This window comes from Acanthisitta chloris, unplaced genomic scaffold, assembly GCF_000695815.1.
Source record: "Acanthisitta chloris isolate BGI_N310 unplaced genomic scaffold, ASM69581v1 scaffold511, whole genome shotgun sequence".
In the NCBI taxonomy this organism is placed as follows: domain Eukaryota; kingdom Metazoa; phylum Chordata; class Aves; order Passeriformes; family Acanthisittidae; genus Acanthisitta; species Acanthisitta chloris.
In genome coordinates, this window is record NW_008654121.1 from 37,747 (window position 1) to 51,977 (window position 14,231).

The window sequence follows — 14,231 nt, forward strand, 5'->3', positions numbered from 1 at the left end:
CTTTTTAAATTTTGGTCTGCCCATTCCTTTCTCAGCTGTGTCCAGTGAACTTTGGTACAATATGCTTTGTAGGGGCTTGTCCACCAAAAGAGAGCTCTTAACAAATCTTCAGATCTAATACCTGAAGGCTCTGAAGGGTTTGGGTCTAAGGATTGTTGTCTTTTTGAGGAATTGCCTATTTTAAGTACTCATTACTCAAGCTAACAGATACTGAAAATGGCTTTAAATCACCTGGTGGATTTTAGTTTCCTTGTTTGCTTTGTTTATAATTTTATTTAGAGGATAGGATTCCTCACCTCTAGTCTTGAACTTTCAGAATTCATGTACGAAGGCTTTTTTTTTCTCTGCAACTAAAAATGTTAATTGACTTTGATCTGAGTTATCAAATAAAAATAAATAAATTCTGTGTTGAAATAGCCTTTCCAAAGCATTCATGTGCTCTAGATTTAGTGGACACAGAAATTGCTTTGCCAATCTGTAGGTTAGAGCAATCTGCAAAACCTGAAAGAAAAATGTCAGTTGCCACCAGCTGAAGCAATTGTTTGTGGACAAATTCGAACCCAGAAGTGGAAAGTCAATTTTGAACATTACCACTGCTGTTCAGAGAGGTGTTTAAATAAGCAGTTCACTGCTTTGGTGGAAGGGGAGTGAGGAGAACTGTAGGTATGTGTATTGCTGAGAGAGAAAGGAGCTGCAATGAAGAGAACAAACATCAAAGCTGCTGGAAGGAACAATATAAACTTGTAACAGAGTTTCAGCAAAAGCAGCTATTGTATTTGCCTCTTTTATTTTCCTGGCTGCCTTTAAGTAAAACACCTTCTTGTGGTGGCAATGCTGTTTCTCCTCCAGCATCATTTCCAGCTCTAACACAGGTGCTGGAAAACAAGAAAGCAGCTCCTTTTTGCTAAGTGTTGAAGCATTCAGATTCAGCACTACAAGGGTGATATATTCCAAGGGCCAAGGTGAGCTGGAGGGGAGGGAGAGAGAAGGAAGGAACAAAGACTAGATGCTCACCCTCCAGGCCAAACAGAGTCAGTGGGTGCCTGACAGGGGAAGGCTTTTTGCACTGCCAATCTGTAGTACAACACTGTACCCAGGGCAGTTTCTAGCATTTTTCAGCAATAGATTCACTTCAAAAAAGTTCTGTTCACAGGAGTTCTAGGGGTTTTGCTGGAGCACAGTGTTTTGAGAACCCAACAGTAACTTGCTCAGTCACTGGTGGAATTCAAAACTGCTCAGCAAAGCTGCTCCTTACACAGTATAGTGATGGCCTGAAAGCTGTAGGAACCAGATACTTTCAGAGGAATAATTCTGTTTGGGATAACATACCCCAGCACATGACAACACAAATGTACCGAGTTTGTTGTATGCTTATATAAATTCATGGAAGCAATCTGAGATGGTCTGTGCAAACCATACACACTCACTGATCAGGTGGTGTGGTTTGAAAATGGCACAGGGCTGAGTGAGGATGCACAAAACCACAGGGTACAAGTATTTCAATTACCTCATTCTTTTGAATATTGAAATCTTTTTTTTTTTTTTTTTTTTTTTAAAGAGATTATATGGCTATAGGCCTGAGACAGAACTGGATGCTTGTACAACTTTCTGTTTTACTGAAGCATTAGATATTTTACTTCCTGCTGCCTATGGAGTGGTCAGAGAATTTTGTACTCTCTGAGCTCTAAACCAATGACACAGTTGATGCAGCTTGTGCTGCTAGAAATATGTCCAGGAAATCATTGGATCACTTTAGTGATCTGCAGTTTCTTAGGCTTTTGGAGACCCTCAGCAGTTCTCCTGCAGAGTGTCAGATGGAGAGCTTGGCTTCCTACCAACATGTTTGTGACCAAGCACAAATCAAGATCTAGGACTTCACACATCTGCAGTGACTGGGAGATTACTTTAGGCCATGCATGTTGGTAAATTTTATGAATTTACTCTAAGTTTCCCAATATCTATCAATAATGAAGGAACAGTGAGAATTTCCTTCTAGCTTCTTGACCCTTTTATTACAGGGAATATATAATAGCTTTCAATTAAAAATTCCCAAGATACCTGTGCAGAAAAGTTTCATGCATGGCTTTGAGATCTTGTAATAATTAGGTGGATAAAACAATTTGGAATACCTGAAATATCTCATTATTTAGCTAAAGATATTTAGGCTTTCTTAACCATTTAGAGCTGGTGATACTTTTCAGCTGTGGGGGAAAATAAGAAGTGCTTGGCTCTGCAGTTTTTGGAAAATAGACTTCAAATGTCAGTTTGAGAATGTTTTAAAATAGCAAACTGTTCACCATGGGCTTGCAAATGGGTGAACCAGGACCTCACTGAATAAATAAGTTGGCTGCAGGGAAAGAACTGAAAGAGAAAAAAAGAGGAGGGAAGAAAGAAGGGCATTCCCCAAGATAAATTAACATCTGTGAAATAAGACACTTCTAAATGTATGCTAATGGCCTAAATGTTTCCATATTCAATTAAGTAATAAGTCCCGAGTTGGCAATATCATCCCAAAACATTCATTTACTAAGTGAAGGCTCCACTGGGATAGCAGAGGCACCATAATGAACTGATGTGGGCAGTAAGACATGATAATGCCTACTTCAGAGGGAATTACTACTTTCATAATGCAATTTGCAACAAGAATTTAGTTGTTAGAAGGGTTTTTTTTCCCTCTTCATTATGACACTGTAATTATGACTCTAGTGGCTCCGAATCATTTCGAGAGGAGTGAGTTCCCAAAGCTTTTGTACTGAATATTCTCAGGCACTTTGAATGCAGGACTAAGTGCTGCTTCTCTGATAAATAGTAATCAAATGGAAGTTCACATAGGACAGCAGCCTACTTACAGCTGATCTCATCCTCCTTCACTGCCTTCCACCTACAATGGACTGAATGTCTTCTTTTTTTTCTTTTACTGTATATTCTTATTTATCTATTTGTTAAAAAAACTCACAAAAATAATAGCTGCTGTAAATCTGCCTAGTTCAACAATAGCTATGACAACCTCTGATACAGTATTTTTCTTTACAGATGCTGATGCACCTGTATAGAACAGTGTCACCACCTTTTATTGCAGACAGAGAACTGGAAGTATAGGCAGGCTGAATTGAGCTTTGTGGTCTCTGAGGCAGGTTTCTTTCAAAACGATGCAAGGAAGGATTGAAAGATGCTTCCAGTGGCTACCCAAAGCCTTAAGCAATTTATTAAGTCATTGTCTAGCTGACAGTCTTTTACTTTAGCCTTTGAACTTGAACGAGTGCATTTGAGCATGGAAATAATCCTTCTTGATGTTTTGTGCCCCCTCTGGTTGTGTTCAGGTATTTGTCTGTCTTTTCAGACCAGCCAGGCACTATTACATATTCAGTGCCAGCAGTCTTTGGAAGAGCTGCTCCTGAATAGACTCAGTGTTTGTCTGGTTTTCTTCCTACAGTTGTCTCAGGAAAAGCTTGTAAGGCATGGCACTTGGCAGAGATTGCAGTGGTCTCATCAGGCAGAAGCTTAGTGGGCTCAATGTGCTTTTTTACATGTCTCTCAGAGGCACCAAGAGACTGACTGTGCATTTATTTCTTAAGACAGTATTTGCAAAATGTTTTATAATTGTGGCAAATTTCTCATCTTCATAGGATAGTAGATCTGGCTTTTTCTAGAAGCTGAGCTGAATTTGCTAGGGACTGGAGAGATGGTTCAGTTGAAACAAAAGCTACGAGCTCTGGTGAGGCATTTTGTTCAAGCCTGAAATAAACAGTTTCAATGTGATGCATGGACTTCCATGCATCATTGGCACTGCCACAGTCTGAAGGTGACTGACACCTCCATGAAGAGGGAGAGGAATCAGTAATTCATCCACATCACAATTTTTACTGATGGGGTAGTTGTTTCTATAGGTGGCTGCAATATCATATGGAAGTCAAGTACCAGTAACTTTGAAGTCATATCAGAGATACCTCCTGATGGATCTGCATGTCACTTGAAAAAAAAAATCCAAACCAAAACCAACAAATTATGCATGTGTGAAGCATATACTTCATTCATAGATGTGCTGGCAAGAAACTTTAATGCCCTTAGTAGTTAAAGTAGAAGATGCTCTTTGCAGGACCCTAATAAACACAATGCTAAATGTGCTAGTAAAGCTTTGGAAAAACTAGACATTATTAGTATGTGGTTATCAGATTACTTGTATTGCTTAAAACTAAATAAATGTTAAGCCAGAAAAAAAATTAATGATAGTAGATAAAAAGGACTTCTTCATTTATAAGACTGATTTTATCCTTTGGTTGCATAGTCTTTCACAAAGAAAGACTATGCAACCTTTTGCAGTCAGGTGAGCTGAAGCAAGAAAGGAATGTGAGGCTGAATTGCCCAGAGTCAAGTCAACAGGAGAGTTGATTACTTTCCTTTAGTGAGGCACTAGGAGGCCTTGGAGCCTCCCTGTCTTGTATACTAAACACACTAGCAGGTTTTGAAGATAGGTCAGACAATACATGGGGAATAGTTAGGAATTTTTCCTTCTTTCTGTGATTTAATAGGCCTGTTTGCTCTGTTTGCCCTCTAAGGGAGCCAATAGATTTAATATCCAATTTCTCTCATCTGCTATCAGAATGCAAATGTGATGCCAGATGAATATACTTTCAAGAACAGTTAACCTAATGGGCATGTAAAGCTCAGTAATTATCAGTTGTTTATCTCTTGTATAATTGTTTTCACTAATAGGTACCTACCACACACTGAGACATCTTGGTGGAGCCAGTGACAGATTTCAGTGTAGCTTCTCTTTGCTCTTACAGTGGAATCAAACAAAAAAATGCAGTGTATTCAACCATTTTCAGTACCCTGCAAACATCAACTGGAGCACCAAGTTAATCACCAAAATTTAGCATTTAGTCCACCTGTGATCCAACACGTGTAGCAACAAATGACAGACTTTTTATACTCTATGTGCCACAGGCAAAAGTGTTGACAGAGCAGACAGTGCTTTCTGGGTGATACAGAAAGGATGCAACCATCTGTTTCTGACCCACACAAGTCCCTGAGCTTGTACACAAAAGAACCAACATGTAAAACAAGAAAAATAACTCAGAAGAGTTAATTAGTGCCAAATTTGGTAACAATGATAAAAGAGAAAAAAAGCTCAGAACACAGCAGCAGCCAAACTCAAAATGAGCCATCTCACTGCCTAACTGCACTAGGCAACAGTGCTGGTGTGAGAGCCATTTGGAACAATTAACTGCAGTGGCTTGAGCTGGAGCTGGGAATAAATAGAACAGTAGATGTTATATTTCAGAGTATATGTTTTCATTAAGACTGACACTATAGTGCCACTATTTTTTGAGGTTTTGTTTTTCCACTGTGGGCTGAAATATTTTAACAGAGCTGTGAACGGATAAGCTGCTGTTATCATTGTGTGTGTTCTTCTAAAGTAAGGCTGAATGATAAACTGCTTTCTCCTAGGGTTGTGATTCCAAGAGCAAGGATAGATGTGCATGAATTGGGGCTCAGAGATGTTCTCCAGGTGAAGGCTTCTTCCCAAAGCAGCCCTGGGCACGGGGGATGTGCAAGTTGTGGGGTAGGTTTAGGATGAGACATGAGCAGGGTTGGGCAGAGCTGGGTCCATTACACAATCACAGAATGAGTAAGGTTGAAAGGCTTCACCAGTGTGGTCATCTGGGCCAACCTCCCTGCTCCAGCTGGGTCTCCCTAGGGCACATGGCACAGGGCTGTGTCTAGATTGACAGGATTGCATCTTCAGGTTTGTATCTTCAGCTACCTCAGGTCTTAATGGCAAGTGAGTTGGTGCTGAAACAGCAATGCTACTACTTTCAAGTCCACCTTATATCCACCACTCTCCTCACCTTAAGGCTCTACCCATGAGAGGTTTAGGAAATGAGAGCTTGTAATTTGGTTTTTGTGGACGTTTCTGGGGAATGCAGTGTTCTACCTGGGGCTGAGTGACAGTCTAAGAGGTGTGAAATTCCTTCCTAGTTTTGAAAATACAAAAGGAAAGTCACAGACATCACTTCAATTTGAACCCTGGAAATGAAGGCAAGTCCCATGGAGCGTTCCAAGGGAGGGACAGGGGTGTCAGTCTGGGCACTGAGTGGCTTTGGCAGGCACTCACTGATGCTTGTGTAAGGATTGCTGCACAGGGGGCTGAGGAGGTGTGTGGGACTTCGTGTCAATGTTTCTTTGCTATACAGGAGGTCTGTGCAGGGGATTTATTTTTTTTTTACTCAGGGAAGCTAGGATGTCTAATTGAGCCCATAAATATAACTCCCCCATCACTCCCTTAACTATTAGGCACAGTAATCATGGATTTTTCAACTGAGCAACCTAAAGTTGAAAACAAGCTGCAAAATGTGTTTAAAAAAAGCTCCATTTTCTAAGTGATTAGATCTCACTAAATCTGTGTGGCAGCATATGATGAGTAACAAGCCCAATTCCTATTAGAATACTCTCTTATTTATGACTGACCAATATAGAATCATCTGTCATCACTTCACTCTTACAATCTGTTTTCTAAATAAAATCACAACTTAACCATATGCTTGACAGAATTATGTAGCAGCTTTAGTGTGTTTATTTTTCACTCTGCTGTTTACATCAGTCCACACTCAGTTTGAAAGTCTGTTCTTTATTACTGTTGTAAACTCAGCTGGGCCCATTCATATCCTGGGGGTATTCAGAGAACTGGAGTTTGGGTTCAGATCTGTCCAGTGACACAGCAGAGGAGGAATTCAAAACCCTTAAGAGATGCATTACCTCTCCTTCACAATGATTAGAGTTTTGTGGTTTGAGATTTAGAGAAAATTGTTTGATGTACCTGTCTCTTTTTTTTTTTTTTCTTCTTCTTCTTGGCAATCAATATTTGCTACAGGATGAAACAGAAGCAAGTTGTTCAGATGTTGGACTTCTCTTTGGCTTAGGCAGCATAAAAACAGAGGTTGGGTATCATGCTCCTTGCCACAATGATTTAATCTTTGAAGAATATGTTATCAGCTGATTGGGAAAATTAAAACCTGGCCAGCTGCCGTACAGAACTCTGCAAGCTACCACTAAATCTTTGTGGTTCCTAGGGAAAGGTTGGCTTGAAGTCAAAAAATAGATATAAACAGTGAGAGAAGACAATATATATATATATTTCAATCCCAATAAATTGGACTTCATCTCAGTACATGTCAGAATTGCTCTGAATTCCTTTGAAGCTGAAAACTGAAGTTATTAAGCCAAAAGAACTGATTGTCTCAAATCCTAATACAGTCTCAGGGAGAGAAAAATGGTGCTGCAGCGAGGTAGAAAATGATTCCTCATTCTGTTCCAGTCACCTACGCACACTTTGCAAATGAAAGTCATTAGGGTAGGCTGCAGCTGGACTCAGAAAGGGATCTGACGTGGGTTTGGCACCTGAGTGCCTTTTGTTTAGTTTATGGGGTTGAGATTTTTTTTCTTTTTAATTCCTGGGTAATGCTTTCCAAGGACTTTCCAGCACCTCAATGACTTTGCAGCCTAGATCCAGTTGATTCCTAATGGTGCTGTGGTCCCATGGTGTTGAGAAAGATACATCTCAGGGTGGAGAGGGAGTGGGATTTGGATGGAGATGCTCTGGGTCTGAATGTTGTAAGTGAAGGGCTGCAGAGCCATAAACCTGATTGCTCTGAATGTCAGAGCCAATATTTGTGGGACCCCATTCAGGGCAGGGCTGTGTACATGGGCTTTACTTTTCAGTATGTCAAAATATCTTTTTCAAGTGGGAAATCTTTTCAAAGATTTCAGAAAACATTTAGAAAAGTATATGAATGTGTACCCTAATATTTGACAGAGGCAACATGGAAAATAATATCAGCAATGGCACTTCTCTTCAGAATTGTAGTCTGGGGCTACTGCAGTATAACTCAGACTAAGTGGGGCTTGAACTGATCAAATACATCCCAGTAACACCAAGAAACTACATACCAGATATTCTTGGAATCCCCAAAACCTTCTATTTACGTGGCAGAATTAAATCAGTCTTATATGGATGTTATTTGTATTCTGATATTGATACATAGTCTCTTTGAAGCAAAACTCAAAACTAGAGTTTCTGTACTTAGTGATAAGGAATTTAAAAATAGGTTTATAATGGGAAAGATTAATTTGGTGAAGTGACAATAATTTTAGAATAACAATATGCTTATCCATAAAATATATAGTGCCATCTCTTCTATATTCCTTTGTGTACAATAAGTACCTTCTTTTTATCTTCTGTAAATTATGTACTACCTTGCATTGTCAAAAACTGTACTTATCTGTAATAAGCAGTAATTAGTAACTACATGGCAAAGTCCTATTTTTAATGATGTGGTAACAATGCAGGAAAGATTGGACAATAGCATTAGAACAGGTCCTTTTTTTCTGCAGTGCCAACTGGAGAGAGCCAGAGAATGTTTTCATTGAATACAAAGGCCTTGAAAACATCCTGTAGCTCTGAGGGTACAGATCTGCCTGGGAACTGCAAAAGTGACAAGGATAGATGTGTGTTTAGTAGGTGAGGTGAGGGTGGAAAGATAGTTAGGCAAAGTAAATCAAAGAGCAAAATTTTTGATTTAGTTGAGAGAATTTTGGGAAGCCTTAGTGCCTTAAGAAAGCTAACAGAGGTGGTGACTCTCAGGGTTTAACAAATGAAGTTCCTCCTGTTTCCATGGGAAATTTGTAAGATCAATCATACCCACCTGGTTTTGAGAAGATTTATTAAATTGTTCAGAAGTTTTATAGATGTCTCCAAACTCCTGACGAAAATGAAGTATGTTCTGGAAGTAACATGGCTTATTTAGAGATATATTATGGACACTGCAAGTGTTCCCAACCTTGAATAAATCATTTCACATATTTTTAACTACCTGTCTAGGAATCTTGAAATGAGAAATAGACATAATAAATAATTTATTGTGCAGAACAGGAACAAATGTGTATATTACACCCTTTGATTTCCAAACACATCTTGCTGAGCAAAGCCCTGTGATTTAATATAGCTTTCCTCTATTGCTCTCCTCAGTGCCCAATGAAACCAAGAGGCAGTTTCTGCAATAGCAGTGTCAGTTTTGCAGTTCAGTGCTCACAAGTAAAAGCCTTTTCCTGTTCTTCCAGCCCTAGAGCTGATTTTGCCAGGGGCTCCATCCGTTAGTGCAGTTTTGAGAAAGCTCCTATTTGGGTCAATGGGAAGAGCCAAAATTTCTGAAAGGATTTCTAAGTAAGCCAGAAAGAAATTAATGGACTGAGAAGTTAGTGGGAGTAAGGATTTCTTCTAGTCCATGTTCTTCTGTGATCTTACCCACAAGAAGCTGAATCAGAGACACACAATCATGAATGAGAACATTCATCCTGAGTGTCTCGTTCTGGATAGGTTTTGTGAAGGACAGTCAAGGCTGGATTTGGAGGAGAACAGTGAGATTGTAGTATTTCTGGCAGAAAATAACCATTTCTAGGTTTTCAACACCAGGACACTGTAGTGTAGCTTGACTGACTCTACTTCTTTTCATTCAAGTGCATGACAGAGAAGAGACCTGCTGGTAACTTATCCCCATTTCTGTTGCTTGGCCTCACCCAAGCCTTCTCCAGCACTTGGTTTGCCCAGGGTGATTTTTCTTTCTGTAAAGCCATACAGAAGTGTTGTTCTTCATACAGCTTTGCTGGCACCCTACTTTGTCACTGTGATAGTCACTTGGTATACCAAGGCCTATGGTAAAGTGATCCCAGTTTCTCTATATCTCTCCCAAAAGTGAGTGGTTGTATTGCTATGGGAACATGGCATCTTGAGGATAGCAGAGCTCATTTTCTCTCCTCCTTCTGTTCCAGCTGAGGGGAAATTCTCTGCCATGATGGCATCAAAAAAACAATGTCAAAAGGTTCAGGGTAAAGTGGTTCCAGGAGCAGAGTCAGTGTGGGGAAGTCAACAGGAATACAAACAGCCCTCAAATACTCACCTGAGGTTGAACAGTTTTCTTTCTATTAATATTGGCTTGATGGAACTTCATTTCTGACCTCTGGAAGTAGAAGATCCTGATGGGACTTGTGGTGTCTTTGCTTTCAAAGTGACTTCACAGAACATGAAACTAGTAAGAAGAATATTCCCAGGATCTTGCTTGAATTAATTCGGAGCTGACTTATACCCAATTTCATTCAAATCAGCCAGTGCAGATGAGAGTTGGCAATTTGCATAGACACAGTAATTTGGAGAGGGTGTGCAGAAGAGCTTTTTAAAATCCACACAGAGTGCATGTCCTCAGTCTCTGGGCATGGGTAAAATCCAGGAAATTCAGAATTCTTAGTCCTTTTTTTTTTTTTTTCTCTTTCTCTCTTGTTTGCTCAAGTCTAATTATTCAGAACTAAAATATCCCACTCTATCATGGGGTAAATAGGTGCACTTTGCAGCAGTATTGGGAGATTAATGAACGTTTGAAAATGTGATTCTACCATGCTGCTGTATTGTCATTAGTTTGAGTATGTGTTGCAAATAGCATTTTGTAGACCAGGTTTCCTTTTAACTTTGAAAGAGATGAATATGAATTATTGAAATAATGAGCTAAAATCTTATTTAAAATTGGATTCTGTTTCTTTAAACAATATCTTGCTGCAAATTTCAGGTTTGACTAATGTGGCATTTAGCCATCTTTGTTTTCCACCAGGTAATAGCCTTTTCCTGCATCACCAATATCAGCAGCATTTAGTTTCTATTTTAATTAATTCCTTATTCTGAGCAGAGCACCTCTCAAGGCAGCACTGTGGCACTGATCAGTCAGAGCATAACCAAATACGACAATGCCTGTGATAGGGAGTATCACACCAACTGACCCAGTTTCCAAATTTCAGGCTAACTTTGCTCTGCTTCAAGGACAAACTTAATGAACATTTGACATCAGGAAATTCATTCAAACTGTATATACCAGAGCTATTGCCTAGCTGCTAATACAAGGAGGATTTGCTAAGAGCCCTGCCTAGTGTTTGACTCTCCAATGCTGTCCATGGCTTTTCTTCCCTTCAGAATGGTTTTTCTCTGCCAGGTGGAATGAAAGTTAATTAGTGTACCCCCTATGCTGGTGCAGTGCATACATATGTATAGTGATAGCTCTGTCAGAGCTTCCTAGAGGGAAGGTCTTCAAATTAGCCTTCAGGAGGGCCTGTCAGATTTATTTTTTTTTATTTTTCTTTTTTAGCATGTACTGTTTTAGCAAATCTCCTCTAGCAGTCACTCCCAGACTACCAGGCAGATATTTTTGGAAGAAGATAGATTTCTTTATTTAGCAAAACCTTGGGGCTGAATTATTACCCCTTGTACCCACAACTCTGTCTCTGTTGGAAATACCCTGTTTGGATCTGTTCCATGCAGGGAATTGTGCTCAGTGCCAGATCTTGCATGGGTCACCCAAGTGCCTATGACAGCTGCTGTTCCAGCCAACACCAACATCTGTTTTCAACACCAGAGCAAGGAACTTCCAAAGCAAAGAATATGAGGTGTCAGGGCTCTTTGCTCAGGAAAAAGCCTCTCCAACAGAGGCTACTCACAGACTGCCCATCCCCGTGGACTGGATGTAGAATAGGATGATATGTGTAGTGACTGATGGATTTAAACTCTCTTTTCCCAAACTAGCCCTGTTACAAGTAGCTCTCAATGATGTTTTCAGTATTAGCAAGCAGGGATTCCTAAAACACAATAGGGTTTGTTGTCACTGAGATATGGCTGAATTGCAAGCTTTCCCATGGATTTTATGCAATCCTAATGGACTGTAATCCTTGTAATACGACAGGTTTGTGAGTGAGATTACTAAAATATTTACCCCAGGCATCTTTCTTTTTCAATACATTTGTTTTCTATCTCTTAAGTAAATGCAATACATCACCAGAAAAATCAAGAATTTTCATCAATCTCACAGCAGCAGCAGCACTTCAGCCACGAAGAAAGGTTTGGGGTTTAATAGCATATATTACACTGGGTTTTTCCATATTTCCTGACAAAGAAAGACACCTCCAAGAGAACCTTTGTAGCCATGTAGAGGAGACTGGCACTTGCTTTTTCTATGCTACATCATCTTTGTTTCCCCAGCCCCATGCTGACCCTCTACAGCTCTGCATAGTCACCTCAGGGTCCCCAATCTTGAGGCTCTTCTACACACCTCTCCACAACACACTGAGAAAGAAAAGATTCCAACACTTAAATCAGTGGTCCCTCCCTAACCCTTTGGCATGAATGGTTGGTTTTGTGGTTTGATTGTGCTCTTTGCTTGCAGCACGTTTGTCATGTCATCCCCAGTTTCCTCACAGTAGGACCCGTAGTGGCAGGGGCTGTTGTTTAATTAGTCTCTCTCTAAACTGCCTCGAGTTGCAAAGGCACTTGTTCAAAGGGATATGCAGTGGTGTGTGACGCACACAGAGCCACCTTTATTGTGGACTTGAAATAGGTCTTCAAAGAAAACTTTGGGTAAAGAGAATCAGCATGCAAAATGGCTCACCAAGCGCTAATTTCAATGCAGTTGACTGAACTGTGGACTGAATTCTTCATTGCCATGTTTATTGATTCATCCGTTACCTCTCTGCAGTTTGGGAATAAAGCAGTATGATTTGCAGAACATGCAGATGTGCTTGTTTTGTGCAAGAGAAATTCCAGCTACAGCTGGGAGAAAGTTCTTTATGAAACAGATGTCTGCTTTTCCACTGTCTTAGACTCGTTAAAACCCCCCAAAACCCTAAACCAGTATAAAAGGTGAGAGTGGTATCTGTGACTTTGCTTTTCACCAATTGCCTAGAGATATCTGCTGGTTCTGGCTGGGGTAGAGTGAACTTGCTTCACAGCAGCTGGTACAGGCTGTGTTTTGGATCTGTGCTGGAACAGTGTTATGGCACAGGGATGTTTTAATTACTACTGAGCAGTGCTTACATAGAGTCAAGGTCCTTTCTGCTCCTCACCCCACCAACAAGGAGGCTGAGGGGGCACAAGAAATTGGGAGGTGACACAGGCAGGACAGCTGACCCCAGGTGACCCAAGGGGTATTGCAGAAGAAGAAGAAGGAAGGTGGGGATGTTTGGAGCACTTGTGCCTTCCCAAGTCACCATTATGTGTGATGGAGCTCTGCATTCCTGGGGATAGCTCATCACTGCCTGCCCATGGGAAGTGGGAATGAATTCCTTGTTATGCTTTCCTTGCATGCACAGCTTTTGCTTTACCTGTTAAACTGTCTTTATCTCAGACCATGACTTTCTCACTTTTACTCTTCCAATCCTCTCCCTGATCCCACTGCTGGGGCAGTGAGCAATTTTGGGCTGGTTTTCTGTCTGGGTTAAACCACAAAAAACTACTGTGATCTAAAAGGTAAGTGGGGATGGGTCAGCTCTGCTCTTGCATTAGAAATCTTCAGAGAACTGTGTTGCTCCAGGAATCCCATGGGATGAGGGTACTTTCCTTTCAAATCAGCTTGGCTCCATTGCCCCATTGTCACCTGTGGGACTTTTATCCTCAGCCTCAAATAAATATAAATCTGGTGTTAACTTCTGTCTATTGTGTTAAAAAGCTCAACTAGGTTGTGTAGGTTTTTCAGCATGGGGAATTTTAACCCAGTTATCAAAATACCAACACCTATTGTATTCTGCCAAGCTGAATTGCCTGTGATGTGGCAGTGGGTCACAGAACTAGGTTGTGGCTTCTGCAGTAGCCTTGATGGGAATAGAACATACTGAATGTCTCAAAGCTGTTACTATGAAGACAAACCAACCATGACTCAGAAGGAGGGGATGGGGATGTTCTCAGAGACCTCTTACTACTGGCATCTTATTTGGAAAAGGGGGTTTTCTAATGGGTAATATTCAGTCACACTCAGGTTTTGCAAGCAGATTTTTATCTTTTAACCATTCTGCAGTATCACTTGGAATGTAAACATTAGTGTTCAGTTTGCAGCCTCAGCACACTTTCAGAGTGAGTCTCTTATTTGCCCTCACTGTGCTGCTGTTCATGATACAGAGCACTTGGAAAGTAGACAAGGGAGATTTCTTTCCAGTTAAGCTAAACCAGATGTGGTCATCAAATGCATCAGCTAAAGGAACATCAAACTACAGCACTGGGCTGGGACAGCAACAGGTACAGGCACCGAATCTTTGGATACTGAGAAATGGTGTGCTCAGTATTGTTTCACTCTGTAGATAGTCTCCCACTGCTCTGCAGGACTCCTTACAAACTCTGCCACTAAAGACAATGCATGGCCTGTGTTTAG

General features: G+C 40.5%; 1 protein-coding gene across 1 annotated transcript in view; it reads left to right on the top strand.

The window, feature by feature from the left end:
* The window catches only part of LOC103810430 (transmembrane protein 132D-like), a gene marked incomplete at its 3' end in the record, with an annotated part of 12,973 nt that extends 12,011 nt beyond the window's left edge, over positions 1-962 (top strand). Inside the window, exon 2 of the mRNA XM_009083329.1 lies at positions 956-962. Within this exon, the coding sequence (XP_009081577.1) occupies positions 956-962 (7 nt within the window). The remainder of the gene's footprint in view (positions 1-955) is intronic.
* Between the last annotated feature and the right edge of the window lie 13,269 nt (positions 963-14,231).